The sequence below is a fragment of the Grammomys surdaster genome, unplaced genomic scaffold (genome assembly GCF_004785775.1).
Source record: "Grammomys surdaster isolate TR1022 unplaced genomic scaffold, NIH_TR_1.0 126066, whole genome shotgun sequence".
NCBI classification, from domain to species: domain Eukaryota; kingdom Metazoa; phylum Chordata; class Mammalia; order Rodentia; family Muridae; genus Grammomys; species Grammomys surdaster.
In genome coordinates, this window is record NW_021620876.1 from 4,082,509 (window position 1) to 4,108,182 (window position 25,674).

The following is a 25,674-nucleotide window of genomic DNA, read 5'->3' on the forward strand; positions in this document are numbered from 1 at the left end:
TAGTGGATATGATTATAAGACAAAATGTGTGTTAGAGCTCTTTTATAAAATTTTAGATAATTTTCTCTATAATCTTTTCACTGGCATGATAGAATGTCTTTTTCCAGAATTGTACTGGGTTGCCTTTTTTCACTCTATGTAGATCTAGGCTGTATTAATAACTAGAAATACTAATGGACACTGAGATAGCACCCCATACTCAATTAAAATTAAATAAATGGAGAAAAACTTTCATTAATATTAAAGTACATTGTAGATCAAATTTCCACTTATGTAATGATCTGAAAGCATTTATTGTTTGAGATCTCATTTTAAAGCATTAACAGAATAGATTATTATCTTTTGTTATATAATAATGTCATTTTCAGATATAAAGGAAGTAAAATACTGTGACAGAGGGTATGCATTTAGTGACAGTACTGAATAACAAAAGAAGCAGCAATTAGATTGCTGCTTTTTTATTTTTGCTAACAAAATACAATAGTGGTTAGGGCTAAAACAAGAGAGTCAGCATTACTGAATGCCTCCAAGAGGAAGGAACCATTTGTAAAGTGAATTGAAGTTAGAATATAATCAGCTGGAAATTTGCAGGAAAGAAAGTTGAGGGCCATGAGTTGAATTTTGATTTTTATAAAATTTTGAAAATTGGTATTTTAGGAAAAGTCTTGTTATCTTTGAGAGTTTTTCATCACAATCTTCAGATCGATAGTCTGTGATTGATGGACTTGGAGGATAAATGAGCTTTCCGTTCACCTCCAGCTCGAGCAGTGTGGCCCTGGATGTCTGGATCAATGGGGGCTATCTCATGACTCCTTTTAGTCCTGTAATGATGGATTTTGTCCACACGGTTGACCTATGTGGTAGTTATTACACTTAGCTCCAGACTGTATACCAATTCTTCCAAAATTACTTCTCTCCCTGCCTCCACTGTAATTTCTTTCCTGGTAACCTTGTCATAACAAATGATTAAGCCTTTCTGTTGTATCTTATAGCTGAATCAGATCAAATGATTGATGAACTACCAAGTTCCAAGGACATATAGGTGTCTTTACACTCTGACACTGCTCTTCCCTCTGACCTTTCTTTGCTACCCATAGCCTGTGTTCGCTTAATGTTTTTATATGAATTTCCATGTTATTGCTCTCAGCCATTCACATCTTAAGCTCCTCTAGTCAGTAGGACTAGGGTTCTAATGTTTTATTTCAGTGGTAACATGCCTGCCTAGCATATCTGAGGCTTTGGTTTCAATCTCCAGCAGAAAACAAAAGCTAAAAAATAAAAATGTTATACATGTATATTGAATATTTACATTGAGTTTAAGAATCTATATGATTAGTGTTATGATATAATTACAGAGTATTGTCCCTCAGAGTAAATTGTCACTTACCATTTTCTAAAACATCCCTCATATGCCAGGCCTTTCTCAGAGGAAACTTGCTATATTATAGACCCACTGCAAAACCAGTGTTCATGCTTGAGTCAGAGCAGGGACTGTAGATTATGTGTAGACAGAAATGCTTGTGTAGTTAATTGTCGCTTGTGAGCAATATGAAAGGAGGGACTCTGCCTTGATTCGTGCTTTCTCTCTCTAATGTCTAAGAAGAGTCTGTTTTCTGGTCCATGCTCACAGACTCTGCAGTGAAGGTACACAGTATAGAGAGGAGAGTAAGAAAACATATGGGTGATTGTTGGAGCCTTATGTTATCATCAGCACTGTCATCAGTAGGATAAGCTGGCCTTCATTAACATCATCAATGGATGATTCATTGATCAAGATGATAGTATAGTTTCCATTACACTTGATTTTCATTGAAACAGATCACTAAGGGACTTGTAGCAATATGTTACTAGTGAAGAAATTATCCAAAAATTGAATATGCGGAGAAGGGCACTCTCAAAAAGCAAGACATTCAAGTACTAATGATATCCAGCCTTTTTCACAGCTGGGACTTTCTACTTAGAAAATTTTAACTACCAAAAAAGAGATCATTTTATTTGTCATAAATTTAATAATAAATTTGTTTGAAAGTTTTTGGTCACTTCAGATGACCAAACACACCTACTCCATGTGCCTTTTATTGCAGCATGATAACTATGCATATGTTTGCTACTTGCTTTTCACCCCTGCCTGCCATTTATCACTTTCTACCTTTAGACAACAGGCAAGGTTATTTGTCGACCACAGCTTAATATGTAAATTTCCTATTCACAAGAATGCACTGTGGTAGTATCTCTTTTATGCCAACTTTGATGCTTCCAAATTCATTCTGGTATACTGTTGTAAATTCGTTTGACTCTAGCCTTGTGTCTCATTTCACCTATCTATTCTTACGAGTAGAACTAGACACTTAAAGAGTGCCTGCTGTTTTCTAGTGGACAACCAGAGTTCAGTTCCTAATACTCATCATGTTGGGCTGCTTACAACTGTCTGTAACAAGAGGTTCTTCATGCCTGTGGACCGCAAGGGCAGTATTCAGATATAGACACATATGCACATAATTCAAGTAAAATAAATCTTTTTTATTAAAAAAGAAAAGTATTTCTAGATGTTAGTGGCCTTTAATTACTACACACACACACACCTGTGTATTAGGTAAATTTATCTTATATATAAAGTGCCAGAAAGTTTAAGATAGCATGGGAATAAATATCATTTATTCTCTATTAATACTACATTATTACCTACATCATAGCACTTATTAATATAAATTATAGTGAAACCTTATGCCTTCTCTTATATGGATATCTTTTACCCCTTGGCTAAAAGATATTTAGAGCTTATATTGAACATCATTACCATTTTAAAAGGCTAGCATGTGAGATTGAAAGAATTGTGTTAGCTGGTAATGGGGATGGTTGCCTAGCTCTTAGACTTAAACAGAGAATTGTGAATTCAAAACCAGACTATAGAATCAAATTGTCTCATAACAATATGCTAATAAATGTGAATAAAGTAATCCAATAGTTGAAGAATACATAGGATATAATACATTTTCTTTTGGTTTGTTTGTTTGTTTGTTTGTTTGTTTGTTAAATAGTGTAGCTCGGGGAGTGTATAATGGGTATCTGGAAAGAGTTAGTGGAACTAGGAGAATGGATAAAAGAGGAAACCACAGGAAAAAAATGATGAAAAATGTCAGTGAAGAGTGAAATTTGCAAATAAGACCTAAAACTTGCGGTATATTTATTGCTACATGTCACATTAAAGCTTGTTCATATGTGCCATCCTTTGTGCTCATTAAAAACTATTGACATGTATGTTACATACTATAGATGGAGGGGTTAGAGTTAATGCCCAAGGGTAGCTAAGCAGAGGCACATCTTGATCCTAGTTCATCAGACTATATCCTCTGTTCTTTCTTCTAGCCTGCCTTGCTCCCTTTCTACTTGATCTTTGTTCCTTTATCTCATACTTGACTACATTTGCCTTATAAGAACACTGAGACCAAGATTTAATTTTATAAAACTGTTCTTAGCAGATTAAGTCAACCAGTGGGCAGAGTCTTGTTGCTGGTCCTAGTGTTAACCCACGATCCCAAATATGTACAGAGGTGTCCTTTGAAATAGGTGCTAGGGGTTGGAGAGATGGCTTAGAGAGTGGTTAAGAGCAATGGATGTTTCTCCACAGAATAGGGGTTCAATTCCCAGCATCCATACGGAAGCTCACAGCATCTATAGCTTCAGTTGCAGGTCATCCAGGGCCCTCTTCTGACTTGATACCAGACATGCAAGTAGTATACAAATATTCATGCAGACAAATATCTATATGCCAAAAAATTAAGTTTAATACACACACACACCACCCCACCCCCTCATAGACATAAATTTTAATGTTTTGAGAGAAGAAACAGGTGCTGCGCACACTGTTAACAGTAACTCCAAGCATAGCTGGTACTGTGCTGTCTGTTAGGCTCTCAGACAGCACTACTCTGCTCTATGCTTAGTGGCTGCTGCTGGTGCGGAAGGCCCAGAGTTTTAGCCCTGTTCTTTCCATCCTCAGATCCCCTCCTTCCTTTTTTTTTTCTAATACAAAATCCCTCAAAGTCAGGCAACTTGTTAAGAACAGCAAAAAGAGTATAAATCCAAAGTGTGTGTATTGTCATCCCACAAGTCAGATAACTCTGCCTTGTTTCTGGGTCTCTGCGCTTGGTTCTGTCATCTTCTTTAAGGAAAGCACTGAAGTCATGGAATGTGGTTTTTCTTCAACCATTTTCTGAATGAGAGAAAGGGTGAATGCTGTTGAATTTCTTAGTATGGATGTTAATTAAACCTGTTGCTATTTGTTTATAGTATAAAGATGCATTTATGAAAGCAAATCCTGGCTACAGATGGTGCCCTACCACAAACAAGCCTGTGAAATCGCCAACACCCACTGTCAATCCACGGAAGAAACTTTGGGCCTTCCCATCTGACTCTTCAAGAGACTTGCCAACCCCCAAGAAGGCAAAGACAGAAGAAGTTCCTCAGCTTAACTTTGGAATGGCAGGTGAGTTTACACAATTTGTACCTGTTTTTAAAGGACAAAACAACACATTGAGCATTTTTAAACAAATTATACAAATTTGAGGAGACCAATTTTTTTTAACCTGTCTTGTAGCACTTTGCAAATATATAGCATATGATGAGGTTTTAGAGTATGGTATACAAGGAGTGTACATGCAACTGAAGGAGGAGATGGGGCCAAGCAGTAAATGCTGGAAGTTCCTGCCAGTGACAGGGTGGAAATGGCAACAATAATTTGGGGCTTGTCAGGACCTTAGGGAATTTTGTATTAACAAAATAGAGTCTCTCCTCTCACCCATCCCTTGGTTCAGTATTAAGCAGAGTAAGCACTGGAGTTATGGATATTGAAAAAGCCACAATTATGTAGACTATCTGAGTATCTGATACACCAAGGGCAACCTGTGAACAAATCCATCCAAATCTGAGAATAGATCAATTAATGTGTCTTAAACCCCCACCCTATCCCATTTCCCTTCCCCATTATTGTCCACTCTGAGCAAACTTAAAATTCCAGATGGTGCCATTGCTATATTACTCTTTGGGTGGTAAAGAATGCTAATGCATTTATGACCATGAAATGAGACATTTACATTCTCTCCTGCGGCCCCCCTCCCCCAATGGCTGAATCTTCTCTCTTCACTGTAATCGAAAGGATTTTACCAGGAAGAAATTGAGAGGTTGAATAAGGTAAAATCTGGGGAATTCATGCTGAGCTAGAGTTCCTACACCATGTTGCAAGCAAGTATTTTTCAAAGTCCTAAACTATAATATAGAAAGGTTAGTACGGATGGAGTTAAGCCATACTGTGAATTCTTTTAAGTGGTCAGTAGTTGAGTTTGGGCTCATCTGAAAAGTATGTGTGATATTGTATGAATGCCAGAGAAATGAAACTTGACACATGGCAGTGTCCTTGGGGAACAAAAGCCTTCAGGTTGAGTGCAGTGTCTGTAGTGTAATTCCAGAACAGCTCCCAGTGTCTGTTCCCAAAAAACCAAAGCAGATCCGCTCCTGCCTTAGCTGTCCCGTGTACAGTTTTAGCTTCAGCCCATTTGTCCTTGTGAACTCTCTGGAGTTTCCTTATTGTGATTTAAGGAGCATAGTCTAAGACCAAGAGAGGATGTATAGACTACTGGCATCTAAACCAAATTTCTTTATCATTTAGCATCTGTTGCTATTCTCTCAATTCTATATCTAGGTTAGTGTGTACAGAGTTTTGTTTTGTTTTTGTTTTTTGTTTTGTTTTGAGAAATTTTTTTAAATGCAGTTGTTTGTCACAAACCAAACAATACTTGTATGTAAATTATGGGAAGTATGTAAATAAGTCTTTTGGTAACAATATTTCTGACATTAATTATCTGCCTTTTAGCTACAAAGTAGAACTAGAATCTAGACTTAAGAAATACGTAGGTCAGCTTTTTGAAAACAGTATTCTGTGATGCAACATATAGGAAAGAAAAAACCACCTTGGCATTTACCTCAGTAATAATGCCCTGTGTCATGGGCTGTAACTCTGTGACCAGAGCTCGCTCTTGTGTATAGTATCACTGCTTTGATATTTCAAGTTATATCCCTTTTCAACAAGATGTAAGTAAACTAAATTACCTTTGATTAAAAACTGGTGTTTAGATCTCTGAACCTAGGAAATACAAAGGGCCAAATTGTAAAGGCCAGTTTAATACAGATTCCATTTTGTTTTATTGTTTATTTGCTCTGTGGTCATTGGCACAGCACATTTTATAACTTACAATAATCCAACTTTGTCAAATAGATGATTTCCAAGGAAGGAAAAATACATAGAATTGGATATACTAACCACCCTTTCAATAAAGGCAAAGTGTGCTATTTATGTGAATGTATTCTTGATAGTTCTAAATAGCACTATGTAAGTGATAGAAAAATGATAATTTCTTGGCTTAGTTTTAAGACGAATAACAAACTTCTTACACAGTCATATTTGGTTTATAATGTGAATTATCATGTAATTGTATTCCAGTTTTACTTTGTAATTTGACTTGCACATTTGTGTCTTTTGAAAGTTATCACCCAGCCCTAGCTTCCAGCATGACAGCTGCCAGAGCGCTTTACTCTCAAGCACCCTTGTTTCTGCTAGATACATTTCTCCTTGACTTTTACTTTTAAATAAATAAGTCCATGTTTTATCATGCACAGTAGTTCTTAATGTTTTTATTGAAAGTAGTCTGTTAAGAGCACAGCAGATCTTTGTTTTACTGGATTAGCCGGTATTTGTGTTCTAGATGTGTGTCCTCCTGCTTTGGACACTGTTGGGCTTTTTAAATTCAGAATTATTTGGCAACATATTTTTCTCTTTGATTATTTCATAGCCTTCTGTTTTTATCTCTTTTATTCTTCTCTCCTCCTCCTCCTACTTATCCTCTTGTAATGTGTTTGTCTACCTCAGAACCTTTTCTTAATTTTTAAAAAATTATATATAAAATATGATTAAAGTTGCTTTCTGAGTTCTGAAGGCAGCCTGTGAAGAAAACTCTACTTCAGGGCATACATTTAAACAGGAGAAGAAACAGAGAAATGTCTTCAGGCAATCTTATGATATCCTCATTCTAAAGATAAAATGCATGTCTTGAGACCTGTGTGCACCAGAGACACACAGGTACTTTTACATGTGTGCTTTCATTGAAGCTTTAAAAGTTAACATTTGAAACAGCTTTAAAGAATAAAGGATTCTGATGAAAATGTAACCTGGAGCAGAGATCTACCACCTTAATGTTTTATTTTCTCTTTCTGTACCCATTGACTGTTGAAAGAATTAAAGCAAAAGAATTGGCTAATCAAAAAATATTAGTTTTTAGTCTTGGAGTTGTTTTAATAGGAGTCCAAGTACCCTGAAAATTTATTATATCTAAAACATCTGTTATTTTAAATTTACTTTGAAAGTTTTAAAGAGATTATTTTCAAAAGGCCCATTTGAATTTGGAGGCCAGTTTGAAATTTCTCTGCTCTGTACTCCCTGATACCCTAGTTCTTTTGCCCAGACCTGATTTCACAGGACAGAAATAATAACTTGCGATTAACAGTCTCAAACTTCTCAGCAGACAAGCATGAATATACTTCAGTTAAAAAAAAATCTTATCTAAACACCCCAGTCTTGGAAAGAAGCTTTAGGTATGGGAGATGATTCACTGCACTGCTGCAGTATTAGGGAAATGTGTTGTGTTGGAATGGTACTACAACAGTAGGATTTAAGAGATTTAAAAGCCTGTGTGTGGTTCGTACCTATTATTCCTGCACTTACAAGGCTAAGGCTAGGAGATCACGAATACCAGGACAGGACAGCCTGTCCTTTATAGTGAGACACCGTTTCAGAAAAAGAAAAATATAGAAAAGAAAAAAGGCTCCTTAAAGCATGTGCATTAAGCACACATGTATCAGGTTATATAAAGAAAGAAGTTTTAACTCTTTCCATTAAATTTATATGTGGGTAGTTTGGATTTCTGCCTTTATGAATAATCATTTTCATTCTTTATGCTTATATGTGCTTTATGCTTCTAAGTTGGTTATTTGCTTTTGATCTTTAGATCCTACTCAGATGGGAGGCCTGAGCATGTTGCTGCTAGCTGGAGAACATGCTCTTGGAACACCAGAGGTAAGCCAGGCCCTTAGTCTCTCATCACTCTTTTCCTGCTCCTTCTGGGGCTTCAGCACGCAGACATCTGTATTCTCTTTACCTTGCTGCTGCAGTTCCACCACTTAAAGCTCACTGAGAAACTACCTGAGTAAAGTTTTAATGTGTTGAAGGTAGCATCTGTCATGCACAACTCAACTGCAAAATCTGCCTAAACTTAGGAGTAAGAGATCCAGCACAGTCGCTTGTCCATGTTGTGTCCGTGTCATGGGCATGTGGATCACTCTGTTCAACACATTCCCTGTTTGTATCATGTTCTCATTTAGACTTGCTAGTGGGAAGCTGACAGTAAAAGTATGAGACTGTCTGTCTCTCTAGTATCCGAATATTTCCAAGCTCCTATTTGAACATCTGGAATGACAGCATTGCAAAACTGTTTCATCCTTCAAACTGGAAAGAAGAAGGATCCAGAACCCTCATGACCTTGTTCCTGTGATCTAGTTCTTAATCTGCTGTTGCTAAATATTTTTGGATCTGATTCTGCTCAGCTGTGGCAGTTAACCACACATAATTTGCATTTGTCTTATCTTCTACTTTCTAGACCTACTTAACAGAGATCAGTTGAATTAACCTGCACTGGCAGGCTCCTGTAGCAGTACTGATGTCTTCAGGAGTTCAGATTTGTGTTCTGTTCTCTGCCCTTGTCTCAGAGATATTTTGCTCATTACTGAAAATAACCTTGAGTTATTTGAACAGTAAAATAGTAAAAAGTTAAGTAAAATAATGTTATCTCCAAATAGCACTGGAGTGCTTACTTTAGAGACCAGTATACTTCATATAGCCCATAGATTTCTACCTTTCCATTTTTTTATTGATAATATGCAGATTTGTTAATAAAACTTCTGTATAGGCAGATTATCGTAATGATCTTATTATCATCATAAGACAAACACAGTAAATATTTGATCAGTAAGTAAATACAATGATTATATATTCAGATAAAAAATGAGAACAATTCAGAAATATCATTTTTTATATTGTAATAGTTACTATGAAGTCTGTTTATACTATTTAGTTGAATAATCAAAGTCATATTTTAGAAAATTATGCCACCAGAGCATAATAATAACATAGGCATTTAAAATGATATGATATATTTCATTACATTTACGAAATCCTAAGGAGAATGCTTCTCTCAAGTGTGGAATTTAATACAGGAAATAGATTTTCTTAAATAATACAGGTATTTTCTTTAGCATTACTGAAATAATAGAACCCTTCTGTAAAACTTCTAAGGCCTTTGTAGTATCCTGTTTTATGTGGTATGCCCTGGCAGTTCTAGACTTTCTTCAGATGTCGGTGAGCAAATTTTACTGATGTTTGTACTTCTTCTTTTTCCTATCCTCCAGGTCTCAGTTTACCACAATAGATCTGTAGCACTATTAGCTGGGCATTTTTTCTATACTGCTGTTTCTGGGCCAAGCAAGAACTTTTGCTCTTGGCTGCAGTAAGTTGGAGTCAGGGTTGAATTTTGTTTTATAAATTTGATGTTCTGTAGTTTATATAAATAAAAACCTTTATACTCATATGTCAACATTTGAGACAAACTTTTAAGAACAGTATTTGTTTTGTAGAATTAATTGATTTGGGAATAAAAAATTGATATACTAAGTAAGACAAAGACAGAATGGAATGAGTCCTGCCTGGAAACACAGCAAGCCCCATCATAGTGGAAGAAATGGAAGGCTGTGCTATGACATTGTAACAGATGATTTAAGCCAACAATCAAATGAAGTTGCTTGAGCACTAACACAGAGCCCTCTTGAGCTGTGGACGTGAACCAGCCTAAATGAAACATTCAGAGATTTAAGTGTGCTCATTGTTGTTATTTAGCTTTAAAGGAACAGGAAATAAAAAGACAGAAGAAGGCCGGGCGGTGGTGACGCACGCCTTTAATCCCAGCACTTGGGAGGCAGAGGCAGGCGGATTTCTGAGTTCGAGAGTTCGAGGCTAGCCTGGTCTACAGAGTGAGTTCCAGGCTAGCCAGGGCTACACAGAGAAACCCTGTCTCGAAACAAAACAAAACAAAAAAAAGACAGAAGAAATAAAAGTAATATTCGTTTCCTCAGATTGGGCGGAAAGGATAGTAGAGAATTAAACTCTTACAGTACCTGTAAATTATTAGAAGATAAAAATACAAGGAAAGTGAAATATGTGTTCTAGAATTACTAAAAGTAATCTTCAAGACAATTTTTTTTCATGATCTATGCCAGTGTAGAAAACATAGAGCTATATTAGAATTTAAAAATAAAAGCAGAATGTTACGATTCAGAGGTTATGTGGAAAGGACAATGATTCAATACAAAATGCATAAAGTAGTTGGATTAATCTTGGCAAGGACAACATTTGCTGTTGCAGCAACAGAGTCATCTTGGCTAGAACAGAAGGAAACGAAATCGAAAATAGGTGAAGTTAGGAAAAATACTCATCACAGAAGGCATATCTAGTCAGTTGAGTAACCAAAGCTAGAATTAGTAGTATGTATGGGAAACACCATAGACATTGGGTCTCTGATTTTTTTAATGCTTGCTTCTTTTGGTTGAGCAAATAGATATCACAGTACAGTTTTGATCTAGCCACTTTTTGCCATGCCTTCCACTCTACAAGGGGGACCTAATATTACCACCTGATTTCTGTAACTCCCAAGACTACTCAAAAGATTAATTAAATAAAACCTGTAAGGCATTTTTTACTTCCTGAAAATTCTTGTAAGTATGCAGGATGATACCCATAAGTTATTCTAGATATTTAATATTCAATTCAAAATCTTAAATTATATTTGTTACTTCTGCAGGCTGCAAGCTGCTTTTTCAGTACCTGCATACATAATGCATACATCCATCATGATCATGTACATACAGAGAGAGAGAGAGAGAGAGAGAGAGAGAGAGAGAGAGAGAGAGAGAGAGAGAGTTAGTTCCTGATCCATTGAAGTCTTAGAAGAATTTACAATTGTAATTTAATTTCTTCGCCATCACTAGGAGATCAGGATAATTTAAATTATGTAAGGTAGATTAGTAGAAGAGGAGCTAGTGGATAGAACACACCCCCTTCAGAGGCCATACTGTGTCCTGTGAGGCCATACTGTGGAAAAAAGTGAGCAGTAGTGAACTGTGTGCCATCTTTTTGTTTTTGTATTGTTGTCTAGCTGCACAGCGGCAAGGCTGAGATTTCACTCCAGCAGGACTAACCAGTTTTTGTGTAGCACCCACAAGACTCTGTGATTCAATTCCATCTACCTAGCATCAACTCTGCAGCAGCCACAGAACGGGGCATTTTGAGATTGCTTTCAAGCTAGACATAGGGCTAAATAAGCCTTCACATTGGCTAGCTCATTCTGCTTTCCCAAGAATCCTGTGGCGTCAGCTCCTTATCGAATTCTCCAAGGCCAGAAACACTCTTGATCTCCATCAAATGAAGAGATGCAAAGTCTGAGCCACAGAACAGTTGATTTTATTGATATATTTTCCACTATTATATCTGCATTTTTAAATGACAAATTCTAGCTTGTTCAAATATTGATTTAGATAAAATTGAAAGTTTTTACTTTTATTTCTGATATCAGTGCAATAGGAAAGAATCTGTTCTTACCCATCAGTACAGCTGAGTTAATTTGATATGTGCCTGTTTTAGAATACTATGCATAGCTATCCCAGGAGACGTCAACACATTAAATTCCATTATCTCTGCTTCTTCTCCTGGTCCTTACCTATCATAGTTTTTATCCTCTTTTCATGGGTTTATTGCTTCTAAATACACTTTGTTAAGACATGTGCTGTGTTTAAATTCTACAGTGAGAAGGAAGCAGGTGCCCAGAGGTGGTGGTGGTGTTTTTCTTTCTTTTTACAAGTCTCCTGCTTTATGCCACTTTGTAGACAATATTGTCTGTCATGCCAAGGAGCCCAGCTTCATGCCGAGGAGCCCAGCTTCTTCCAACAGGAGTGGCACTCCAAACCAAGGCAGTCAGATCCCTTTCCCTGATCAGTGCTGGCAATCATAGATGCTTAAAAATTGCAAGGAGACAGAGTGCCTTTCCACTTAATCAAATAAATCGAGAAAGAAAGATACAGTCCTTTGTCTCAACTTTGACTATAGTCGTCTCTCTAGAAACAGCGTGGGCTTTCCTGTACTCTTGTATGAGCTCTGCTGCACACTGATAATAAGAAAACTTGGTCCATGGAGCGGAATCAGGTCTGGTGGCCTGGATGTCCTGAGTTAAGACTCCCCCAACGCTCACTCATTTCTGCCAGATGATACACCAGGCTCTATGATGCTGCCGTTGAATATGCTTCCCATGGTAGCCAATGTCAGCTAGACATTCAGACATACTCCTCTTCTACTAAACTGTTTCTTCCTATGAAAGATACTCTGTGCCCGCATCAAGCCTTTCTCCTCCTTTCACATCTTCCCTCTCAGCTTTATTTACCATGAAGATATTGGTGTAGTCTGACCCTTCTCCTGATGTCCTGATATCCTTCCAGACAATTACTGAGGACTGGCAAGTGCTATCTCTGACTTAATTGGGCCCCCATATCTCTGCAGCTTTATTTCCCCTACCTGCTAAATTGGTCTCCTGCCTCCAGTCATTGCCAGCCAAGGTTGTCCTGCATGCCTCTGACATAATTATCTAACTGCATATCTCTCATCCCTCTGTTCCTCTAACTAAAACCCTTGGCTAGCCCTCTATGTCCTCCAGCCTAATTTCCAGACTTAACTGAATCCTAGTTTTTGTCAGGTGGAGTCATCTCCCATTACACTTACATGACATTTTATCGTTTACCCACACCAGGAAGGTCACCATTTCTCAGAAACACAGCAAAATATGCCTCTGTACATTTTCATCTGCCATGACTTGTCACTCTCACTCCTCCGCTGAGGGGACATCTGCCTTACTTTCCAACTCCATCTCGAGTACTCATACAATAAGGGATTTTTATTTTCTCTGTGCTCCCAGGGAACCTTCTACTATGCCTCCACTGTACGTTTCTGCAATGTAGCTCTTCCCTTCACTTGATTTGCAAACAGATTTATGGTCTGGCAGCTTCTCTTAGCCTTCATTTTATTCTTTGCTTGACACTGGGTACACGTGGTATTTAAACTTCTTAATAGTCTCAGTCCCCATGCTGGTACATAGTGCTTGTTGAACAAGTGAATGAGAAATAAATATTTGAATAGCAAGAGTAGGGATGTATGGTTCATCTACAGTGTTTACTTACTCCTTTGTTGACTGTATATTTATCACAGTGCCAAACAGTGTGCTTTGGGATTTGTAAAATGGGAACAGCCCTTAATAATACTTAGCTTGCTAAGCCACTTGTGTTCATAAGTGGCTCAATCATGTTTTGTATCCAGAGGCTGGACCTGGGATTTCTCACCGATTTGCTTCTGTGGTGGAAAAAAAATGTCCCTTACTTTGTCATAATTCTTACTGTACTCATAATTTCCCTTTCTTTGATATTGAGAATCATTGCTAAATCAAAGTGGCTGCCGCTTGAGTGTAAGAAGATTGGAATGTGTGTTTAAGCTCAAATCCCTGTAGCTATTTTCTTTTTTGGGCATACAGCAACACCTAGTGGATTTGTGTATTATTTCAGAAATGTAGAAAAAGGGTTGCTTATTTTCTTTTTCTTTTCTTGTTTAACTACTGTTTATTTCTTTTCATTAGTTCATAGAAATACATGCTGAGGAATAAATGTTGGTCCATAAAAATCATTCACCAATTAACTAAATAATTTACATAAATATTAAACATTTTATATTACAGAATATTCATAAGGACTCTAATAGAAGCCTTTTGTAGAAAATCCACCTTTTTCATAAGTATAAATTTTTCTGTTTATACATATGTATATTTGCCATATCACAGAAATATTTTTTTATATTCTTTAATCTGTAGATAAAAATACCTAATATTTATCACATCCAATTTTACTTTGTTAGTAAGCTATTCATACTTGCCTTGGTGACATGGAATCATAGTTACATATGTAAATTACTTCTTTGAATTTATACATCATGATGAAATTTTAATGAGCAATTTACTCTACCTTAATTTGGTCTAGATAAACATTTACATCAAATATTTAGTTTTCCTTAAAACTGTATTATTTTCCTTCCTTGCTTATTGAAGATTACAGCTAAATCAAAGGAAGGTTTGGGGACTGCTTTCCTTTTGTCCTCTCATGCTGTTGGCATTGCTTACTGTTACAACACTTTCCCTTCCATGTTTCTCTCTACTGTTGACTTCTGTCTTGATGCTTGTTTTCTGATTTGGACTAAGTTCAGGTAACCAAGTCTATCAAGTAAGTAGTAGTTGCACATTCCACAACGTTCTTAATTTTAGGCTGTTTCCATTATACTTTATTGACTACACTGTTTCACAAGTACCTAGATTTTGAGAAGAGACATGGCCCACTAGTGTAAAATGCAGGTTTAGTGGTTCTATTTTTGCTTTGTTAACCACTGGGCAGCCTCTTTTGTACTTTACTTCTGAGTCATGCACAAGCAAATACTCAGTCAACAGGTATGCATTGTACATCTACTCTGCTGCTTCCTTCACGGTCATTACTTCTCCCTTCATAGAATCTGATGTCAGAATAGAGGGATGTGTTTATAATGACATTGACTCGCAGTCAGCAATGGGCTACATATATGTTGCATCCCTCAAAATCATATTACCTAGTGATGTCATAGCAATCCTTACTCTGTGATGTCACAGAGTATCCAGAACCAGCTTCTCTTGTTATATTGTGCTACATCCCAAGGCCTTAGTTTGTTTTTTTATCTGTCTCTCTTTTTTTTTATTACCTTATGTCCTCATAAACCAGGATCTCATTAATTTCCCAAACGGATCTTGTCCTACTGCCTTAGCCTCCCAAATAGCTAGTCGTGTTCCAGGTTTGTGTCAGTAGACATGTCTAGATGATAATATATTTCATTGCAAATATCATGCATATCTATTTTTATTAAAATTTTATAAAGACACTTTGTAATATTTACTTAGTTTCCAGTTTCATTTTAAAATCGAATTTTATTTCCCCAAATATCCAGCAGGCAAATGCATAGGATTTATTAGTCCTAAATTTGGTTCAGTCATTTTATCTAAGAAGGAGATTTTCAAACCTTTGTGGCTACTAACTTGAAGGTTATTGGCTTTCTTTTTTGTGCCCTTGGTGTCTTAGCACATTTAGCAAAATGTTTAGTGGGAATAGCATCAAAATATGCATTTGTAACTTCTCCCTTTTCCTTTAAAGTAACAAAAAAAAAAAACCAATTCTCCCTAGAAAAAAAATTATTTAGGAATGTAAGAGAAATACTGATTTGGGACTTATAAAAAATACATCTCAATTTTTATTAGTTCATTCAGTACTCCTTTTTGAAATGGGGTGAGGTGTTGTCTCATGTATTCAAGGGTGACATTAGACTTTGGATTCCTCTGCCTCTACTTTCCTGAGTGCTGCAGGCATGTGCTACCATGAGCAGTGTAATTCAACAAATACTTCTTGATATCTACACTGTGCTCAGGCGTTTGGAAGAATAATGCAATAATGGGCATCGTCACTAGCATTCACTCCAGAGATGAACATGTCACTCAAATAGAGAAATTGTTATTTCTAGGACAAAAAAAAAAAAATAGGAAATGTATGTTCTGGGAAAAATCCTGGTGAGATATAACTAAGTGGTTTATTAGTAAATATTGTTAATTATGAAAATAACAGATGACAATAACAAAATGCTGAATGTTTACCAGCATACCATCTCAAAAGAGAAGTGTTTCTCTAGGTAGACACTAACCTCCTTAAGATTAGGGCTTATGTTATAAATATCTGAAAGCCCTGGAAACGAAAAATTTGGCATTAGTTTCATTTTTCCAGAATTGTCCTGTCAGAGCACATTCATGTTTTTCTGTAGTCATGTAACAGGAAATGTTGAGGCAACATAGTACAGGGAAGTAGGTGCTCTCTGGATTTGTGACAGAAAGCCTGCAATAAAATGCTAATCTTTGTACACATTCAGAAAGTACCGAGCTGTCTGTCTATTGCTGTCATTATTTAGCACTTGAATGGCCTCTTGCATACAATTTTGTACAGTGTATTAGTTATTCTTTGTTGCTGTGATGAAATATGGTCAAAAACAACTCATAGAAAAAGTTTATTTTGGCTGACAGTTCCAGAGGGCTGGATTAGGGAAAGCATGCCATGCCAGCAGGAACAGGAAGCTAGCCAATGACATCTTTATCTACAGACAGGAAACAGAGTAAACAGGAAGTTCGGTGGTGACAGACTTCCTCAAGGAAGGCCATACCTCCAGAAGTTTCCCAAATTGTGCCATCAACTGGGGACCCAGTTTCATGGACATTTCTCATTTAGGCCACACTCAGGAATGACATTTTCCTGTTAGAATGTGACGATTAGGGATGCTTTAGGTGACATTTGTCTGCTGTTGTCATGATGCCAGGCTGTCTGTCTTTCTTTCAGGCATCCTCTGGAACTTGCAGGCCTGATATTTCAGAGTCACCTGAGTTGCGTCAGAAGTCACCATTGTTTCAGTTTGCAGAGGTAATGTTTGCATCTTATGCCTAATTAATCAGGGAGTCATTTATAAAGCGAGCTTAAATTTGGACTACTGACAGCTAAGGAGAACAGCAAAGAATTCTAGCTCAATTAATTATAAATGAGAGCATATACTGAAAGACTGTAAGAGGTATGGATCTCCAGGGGCTTTTTGTTTGATTAGTTTTGAGATAGAGCTTCCCTATATAGCTGGGCTGCTATCAAACTCATGATCCTGCCCTAATTTGCCAGCAGCAGGGATTACAGATATGGACTTCTCTGTGGTGGTCTAGAGATTTTAGTTGAGAAATAACTGTATGTTTATGAAAGCTTCTTAAGTCATATTAACTACCATAATTAATCTAGAAATATTATTAAAACACAAATTTAGATTGCTAGATTAAAAAATAGAATAAACTCAACTGTTATGTATACTTGATATTGTAGCATGAATTTTGCCAGAGTCTTCCATCACAGGACAGAACTACTAGCTTGGTGTCATTGTCGAAGCAAAGATTAAAACTGCTTCTGAAAACATGTCAGTTAATCCTAGGACTCAGTATAAACTCTATCTGCACCCCCCAATCATTTAGCCACGTGTTCTTTTCTTGATCATTTAAATTTTCTTTTGTTTTCCTGTCCTGCCACAGTTTGGTGCAGGACAATCATATTTCTCACATTTGTCTGTCTGTCTGCATTGGCACCTCCTGCCAGTCCTTTGAGAATATTTACACTATTCCTAGCAGCTTTGTTTTTATCACCAGAATGTTATAGTATGTATTTGTTCATGATACATATCTGCCTTTTTCTGTCCTTGACTGAGGACTGGCATGAGTTTGAGTTGTTTTCAATATCGACTTCCTCAAGGACATAATATAATGGAGAAGTCATACTGTGGTCCTTTTTCAACAGACACATGCTGATTGAGGTTGGGGCCCAGCTTCAAGCAGAGATGCTTATTCAGTGGTTCTCAAAGTCCCAATGATAGAACAAACTCTATAAAGTTCTATTTGAAATTTTGTACGTATTAGGATATGTGCATGTTGAGGCCTTTATAGCACATATAAGTTTCCAAAGACATCTGTGACAATTCTGCTTTGATATGTGAAAGGTCTTGGTATTCTTTAGGAGACCGTATTTTGTCACTAATTGAAATGATACTTTATGTTAACATTTATAATAGTATCCTTTTGTTTAGAACTCATTAAATGCTTTTCAAAAAATGGAGATGGATTTTAATAGTGGTTCTGTTTGATTCACTATCTGATTTAATTCCTGAAGAAATATATTTAGATTTGGTTTTCCTTTTATATGATTTGTTCGGTTTTTTTCTTAAAGTTAATGAACAGCTGGTATAAATGAAAAGAATTTTTGGAAGAAAATCCTATTAATTTTATAATTCCTAAGACTGGAGGAAAGTCCTTGAAGCTTTGTATAATGTAGTGTATCAAACTTGCACATAGTATTACCTAAGATTTAGAGTGGTGAATGGACCAAGAAGTTACTCAATTTCAACCTGAAATGTCTTCAAATCACTTAAATATTATCCTTCTTTGATTTTTTTCTATCTAGTGTATATTTATTTTTAAAAATCCTATCTAATTTAAAAGATAGATTTGAAAATCTTCTAATGGCCTCAGAAGTAAATTGTTTCAACAGTTCAGTCAGTCTTTATATTAATCGTGTCTCACCTTTGATACTATCTTGTCATATGACCATAATGTTCTTTTAAAATTTCTGAGTTGGGATCAAGGTGCATTCATTGCTTATTAAGCACTCTGTGTGTGATGATTAATCACATTCCTCTATATTCTTCAGGGAACTGCAAGTGAGCTAAAACGGTAATGCCCAAGGCTTCTTCTCATGTCTCCTCACTTTCTTCCTGCTCTATAACTGAGCTTTGTCTACTCTGAAACAAAAATTCATAACTGACTTTACTCTTAGTATATTCCTGCAAGTGTTTCATCCTGCCCTCAGAGCAGTTTGAGGGTAGCATGGTTACTCAATGAATACATTGTATGGAACTGCAGAATTTTCTGTGTGACACAGAAGTGTGTATATGCATTGATGGGAGGCTACATGTGTTACAATGGAAGGAGATGGCAGGGAAGAAGATGAGTATGGAGTTCGGTGGGTAAAATGCCAGCCTCATAAGCATGAGAACCAAACATGAGTACTTTCCTGTCTGGTCTCCATGAAACAGTGAGTTTGGAGTTCTGTTGTAGATGGTTTAAAAAATAATGTGGGGGAGAGTGATTGAGGAAGGCAACTAACATTAAACCTTATTGCCTGCATACATGTCCACACACAGAGAAGGCAGTGCATTTGTATTTGAACACTTGTGTTCTGGTCTATGCCAGACAATACATGTTTTAGGCTTGTTTGTTTCTCATCATAATTCTATACAATAGGCACTAATATTATCATTAATGTACAGTGGGGAACAATAAGTCTTGGAAAGATTAATTGAGGTCATGTAAAAAATCTCAGATACCCAGACCCCACTTCCATGTGCATCCGCCTTACTGTTTGACAGCTGCCTCTGTACAAAAAGCAGCTTGGGCAGTGTCAGGAAGTGTCGCTTTGTCTACTTATAGCTTTGAGATTTTAATACTGTGTTTTCTCACTTAGAAGGCAGGTCGTCAAAACAAGGTTTCTCTGCAGCCCAGGCTGTCTTGGAACATGCTCTGTAGACCAGGCTGACTTCAAACTCAGCAATCCTCCTGCCTCTGCCTCCCTAGTGCTAGGACAATGGGTATGCACTATCCCCAGCTTTAGTATTATGTTTTTGAAAAATTCATTGAAAGAAATTCATCCCAGCAATTCTATTTAATACCATTTGATACACACCCGATAATCTTATAAGGGGTGTGGCAAATGAGCCAGACTTTGTCCTTTGTTCTTTACAACCATCATCTTCCTTTATCATTTTGTGTTGATTTTGCCAAGAGGGATTGAGAGTGACAGCTTACTTGTGGATACACATGAAATACGTGGCAGAATCTAGTAGTGCAGTATAGTCAAGATTTCCTCAAACATTAACATGGTTTCCATGTCTTGTTTACTCTCAGATATCCTCAAGGACATCACACCCCGATGCTCCTTCAAAACAGTGTCAAGCATCAGCATTGTTTCAGTTTGCAGAGGTAAAGCCTTCATTTCTTCAGGCCTATTAGGTTCAGACATCATGTCCATCTTTGGAAATGCTGAAAAGGAATCCTGATAATATGTGTTGAACTTTAGGCATGTTCTTTCCATTATTAGCATAATGTACAGAATATTATGGCCTTTTGTTGCCAGTGGTGTAGTCACAGTCAACTCAGCTCCAGGATTATAAAATGATTATTTTATAAGCATTCATTAGACTACATATACAGCACGCACTTACCAGGGATTCATTTATTTCCTTTACCTTCTTAATTTACGTTAATCTTAAAACAAGAAAACGTGCTGCCAACATGAATACCGTAGGATTCTAGTTAATTGTTTGCAGTAGTAAAATTAGTTGCTATAATTGATAAATAACTTTCTCAAAGCAAATACAGTAGTGAATATGACTTGTTAGATTGTCACTATGTAGCTGTCCACATGTAGCCAAGGCCAGTATTTTCTTAGAGTCTAATCTTTGGCCCTGCTCAGATCAGGTTTTGCATCATCTCCAGTTTCATCGGCTTGTCATCCAGTTAGCACTCACTAAACCATATTTTTTGGTTGGGCTGCTTGGTTTGCCTCGGTGTGCTCATCCCTATAGAGGTATATGACAAATAGTAAGCTGGACACAGATCGTGAAAATAAGATCCTGCCTGCTTTAGGGCCTTATACTTTTCCTTTTCATTAATTCCAAGAAAACTGAATATCAGAATGTAAGTAATGCTTTATATAATTGAAAGAAAATGACAGGCAAGATGATTCTGTTTAATATTGATGCATAGAATCACTTTGATTCATTTGAATAAGAAGTGCTGCATAAAAGAAATGTAAAATGATATCCTTTTGGCAAGGGAAAACCTAGTGTTTCACTTTGAATATGAGAAAAATTACTTTTGAGTCTTATATTTTTTAAAAAAATAGGCTTCTTCATCTTGGGACCCTTCTGAGAGTCAGAATCAGCTGGCCTGCTTGCGTCAGGCGACACTGCAGCTCTGCTATGGTAGTTGCTTTACTTGTTGGGGACTATTGTATATAACTAGTCACAAAATGCACAATATTATTTCATGAAGAACAATTTGCTTGACGAGTCTGAACACATTAATATTTTATAATTTTCCGTTCTGATAAACAGACTGCTCATTTCATTGTCTGGTGGAAATAGTTTTGTTTAATATCATTTTCTCATTCTTTTCCAGTTATTGATATGCACTTATTGCTGCTAAATATTTTTCAATAGTTAAAGAATGCTGGTGTGTTGACTGAATTTATTTTAGTGTTGACATCTAAGCCTTTCCCACTCAGTTTTTCTGAAGCATCTCATACAATAGAATTTATTTGCTAGATAGTCTGTCTTCACCTTGTAGCATGAATTAAAAAGATGTGGTGTCTTATCTTTGGTATACCTGATATTTACATATTAATTATCAAAAGTATCCAACTTAATATAAAATGTCAGTGTGGAATATCTTGGCCAATGTGTGTACCTAATAGAATGATTAAGTGGCACTTAAAAGATACTATCACCAGATCATTAGCAGCCCCTGAAGACCTAGATAAGGGTTGGAAGGCCAAATTGATGGTTTAAGAGTCCCTGTCCTATGGTTCTGACGAGTGAGATCAGTAAATCTCTTAAAGGAAGTAGTTTGTGTTCAGCGCACTCCCCTGTCAAGTGGCAGAAGTTGGTCCTTGCCTCTCAGTTGTACTGTTTTCCCCACATAGCAACAAAAGTCTTACTAGTCTGTGGGATTTGAGGAAGCTTAAGACTGTTAATTTAATAGCTGTTTGAAGGAATTGTAGCATAAGTCATGCATGGAGGATAACCCAGACTGGATAATGTGAACAAATACAACTTCACTCTCCCGAAAATGTGATGTCGTCCTTACCCAAGGCTTTCTAATGTCTGAGCAAATTAAACAAAGCATGGCACTTGGGGTTAATTAGCAGTATGTGTTCTACCTGCTTTACATAAGAGAAGTCTGTCCCTATCTAGAGAGTCATAACTTGTCTGGTTCTTTTTCTTGTGTTGGATCAGAACATTAAGCTTTAATCTAATATTTTACCATCTGACCATATTGTCATCCAATTGGGGGCTGGCGTACATGAGGCTACAGTAGAGTTAACTAAATGAGCTAATAAAAGCTGTCTGCTAAATTCTACAATGAACATACATGTTTTAAAAATAAAGCACCTTCTAATCGTTGTGATAATCCCCTTGTTTTTATAATTATTTCATGAGACAATATTACCTTTGAGAAATTCTTTTCCTACTAAGTCCATAGCAAAGGTTTTTATACTTTAAAATACACCAGTGTCTCCCCTAAGGCTTGCTCAAACACAGAAAGATTCTTATCCCCAGGACCTGTGATCACCCAGGCTGAGATTAAGCCTGAGAACTCACATCTGCACTAGGATTCTTTTTAGAGAGCCACAGCTTGAGGCTACAGTTCTCCAGTTGCTGCTAGCTTGCAATGTATTAATTGTTATTGTTAGTGCACTTTCTCGTTCCCATTGTTCTTATGAGGAGAGGGTGGAAACAGAGGAAGCAGATTAACTGTTTGGTAGAAAATTACCATTTTATATCCCCATCTGTTTTCTGAGGAGTTCTTGGTCCTATTATTACCTACTTAAGAAGGGAGTCAACATTTATGTTTTTAGGAAACATTTAACTCTGCAAAAGTGTTTAGTTTTGAAATATTTATTTATAAGATAAACACAAGAAGTATTCCCAGAAAGCATTCCTGCTAATTTCATTTATAAGCTTTTTGGAGGCATTCAGTTGTGTTCTCTAGAAATGGGTTATTTATTGTGAAGTATAATTATCAAAGGAAATACTTGCTATGAGCTCTGGCCATTTTTCTTAAAAGTTATAAACGGATTTTGTTTTTCTTTCATAGCAAGTCCTAAATTCCTGCCTTGAAAGCTAAGAAGGACTTTTCCTTTTCCTTTTCCTTTTCCTGTCCTGTCCTGTCTTGTCTTTTCTTCTTTCCCTTTCTTTCCTTTTCTTTCCTTTTCTTTTTCTCTTCTTTTCCTTTCTTTTCTTCTCTTTTTAACCCAGTTTGGTTATCTTAAATCCTGTTGAAATTAATGTACACAGAACCATGGCTCAGTAAAGTAATTTTGATTTTTATAGTTTTCTTATGGATGTTTATATTAAAGAAGATAAAATAATACTCCTGCTTTATAAGATCTAGAAAGAAATGGAGCACAGAGATTGCCTGCCCCTGTGTCAGTCAGCCTCCTCTTTCATTTTGATACTCATATTTCATCTAGATTCATCTTAGCCCATCCAGTGAGCTATCACTCTGTGGTCCTAAGCTCTAATGTGTTCAGTTGATCAAAATAAGTTTCCTATCCGCATTGTTGTTGTTCACAGGTAGAGAGGCATATCAGTCACTTTAGCTCTAGTTCCTGAAGATCAATAGCTGAATATAATGTCAGAAAGGTGCTATTGTTTTCCATTATTTAATAGGTTTAAAAGACTTGGCCAAAGTGCACATTCTCTGTCTGATGTGTGGCTGACTCTTAAACCTATATATCTTTGCCCTGAAAAATAACATACTTACTAAAAAGATACAGGTAATCTTTATGATTTAGACAAATAGATTTGGGTTCTTTTAGAAGATATTTACCTTGCTAGTATATGTAGAACCATAATCATACTAAATTTAGGGTTTTGTCACAATAGGATATAAGCAATAGGTACACATTTAGAGCCTTCATTTTCATGATAGACTACTTAATATGTTACAGAATATTGTGTTCCATAAAAACACTGTATACTTCACTGCAACTAATCACAGAACATAATATGTGTTTTATTGGAAGCGTTAACATTTCTTTTAAAGTAAGCGATGGCAGCTATCCTCAGAGGTCCCATTTATTTATTTATTTATTTATTTATTTATTTATTTATTTATGCAGTTATTTTCTTCTAGACTAGTGTCTATAATAACTTAAACAATTGCAAAAGATTTCAACATCACCTAATTTGACTCTGATCTTTACTACCTATTTCCCTTGTATACTCATGCACCTCAAAGAGATCCAAAATGAAGATTTTTTTAACATCCAGAATGATAATTTTTCTTATCATTTTTCCATGTATTTCAGATACTATTTAATCTATCCTCTTACTAACCATTATGAACAGATACTGTTTATCTGAATATTACATAATAGTTAAAACAATGGAGTTAACAGCTTGACAAGCACCATACATACTGAGGAAAATACTCACAGCCATGAGTACACAATATGAGTTTTCTACCAGTGCAGCAATCACACACTTGATGAGTAGGAAGCACCATTTAGGCCAGCCATTGGTAAACAGACATTGATGATATTGTTCTTACTTAAAGGGGAAAACATATGTCCCTTACATTGGAATTTTTTTTTTTTGCAGGAGTGAACAGTAACAAAGTGACAAATTAACATTTATATGACTTATTCTTGAAGTCAAAGCCACCATCGCAAATAAAATTACTAAAACAATGTGTGACATTAAAAGGAAGTAGGCCCTAGACAAAATCTCAGAAGAAAACTAATATTCATAGGATCACTGTAAAAAGAAGCCAACAGAAAAGATTAGCAAGGAATGGCCTCAGAGGTCAATCTCCAGGAATCCAAGTCCAGGGAGGAGTTTCCCAACAGCAATGACATCAGCAATGTTAGGTGCTACAGAGAAATCTAGAAAAAGACTGAGACATCTTAAATATATGTCCAGTCTGTTATCAACCTCTGAAAAAATATTCACTCGTAAAAAAATAGCATTTAAAAAAATGTTTAAGAAAGTCATTTCATGGAAATATTGTAAGGACAATTTGGAAACATGAACCATTCACATATATTCATACTTTTAGAAATCAGGTGTTTAAGCAACTTTTTAGATATTGTCTTATAGCTGTGAATAGGTAAACATCTCTAGAGTTTTTTTTTTTAAAGACAAGCTGTCCTACTGTGTAAGAACACTTCAGCAGTGTTTTCACGGAGGGCCAAGAGACCTTAGTGTGAGCTATACTTCATGAGGCACTGGATATAGTAGACATGAAGTGCAGACAAGTAGTAACCGAAATCATGAACCAAAAGGAACAGCAGAGGGAGCTGAAGGAAGAGGTACAGAGATGGGCCTATGTAGTGCAGCGCTTCCCAGCATGCTGTCTCTCAGGAATGCTTGCTTATGCAACAAAGTTGATAGTCTACAAATTACAAAATTTAATACATTGTATCCTCAGACATTTCATCTCTAGAGTATTCAATTTCATTCTGAAGCCAATTTTGGAATTGTACTAAAACAGTTTATATTTGTTAGTGATCATGATAAATTATAAGTACTGATTGTTAAACCATCTAAGAGATGAAGTACAGCTTGGGAACCTTGTTACTCCCTAACATGAAACCTAATCCCCACAGTGCAATACTGGGCAGACTTTCTTGTACTTTAAAGGTACAGCAAATGAGGTTCAGAGTGCTGATTTTTTGCTTAAGTCTATATAGCAGAAAATAATGAAGGTATGACTGCCTGTCTCAGAAGCCATGCTAGAATCTTGGTTCAGGAGAACCAAGGTCCTTCCTTCCTTAATTTACTAAGAATCAGTGATAATAGCTTGTTAGTTTTCTCTTAGACTAGTGGTAGGTGAACAATTAAACTCAACTTGTTCTAGAAGTAGTTAAGAAGTGCTATGCTTCAGTGAAAACTTGCCTAGTAGAAAATATTCCAAACTTGAGAAAGATGGAGCTCCTTAATCTGTCTACAGGATGTGATTAGAATGACCTACTAAACCTATGAAAACTGTAGCATCTAGGAAGAAA

General features: G+C 36.4%; 1 protein-coding gene across 7 annotated transcripts in view; it reads left to right on the top strand.

The window, feature by feature from the left end:
* Nucleotides 1-25,674, top strand: part of Bbx (BBX high mobility group box domain containing) — a 225,199-nt gene that overhangs the window by 157,217 nt on the left and 42,308 nt on the right. For 6 of the 7 annotated variants that reach the window (XM_028755587.1, XM_028755591.1, XM_028755594.1 and 3 more), the window contains 4 exons: nt 4,291-4,486; nt 8,058-8,125; nt 16,642-16,722; nt 19,788-19,862. In XM_028755587.1, coding sequence (XP_028611420.1) covers nt 4,291-4,486; nt 8,058-8,125; nt 16,642-16,722; nt 19,788-19,862 — 420 coding nt within the window. The remainder of the gene's footprint in view (nt 1-4,290; nt 4,487-8,057; nt 8,126-16,641; nt 16,723-19,787; nt 19,863-25,674) is intronic. The other variant, XM_028755590.1, reaches the window with a different exon arrangement.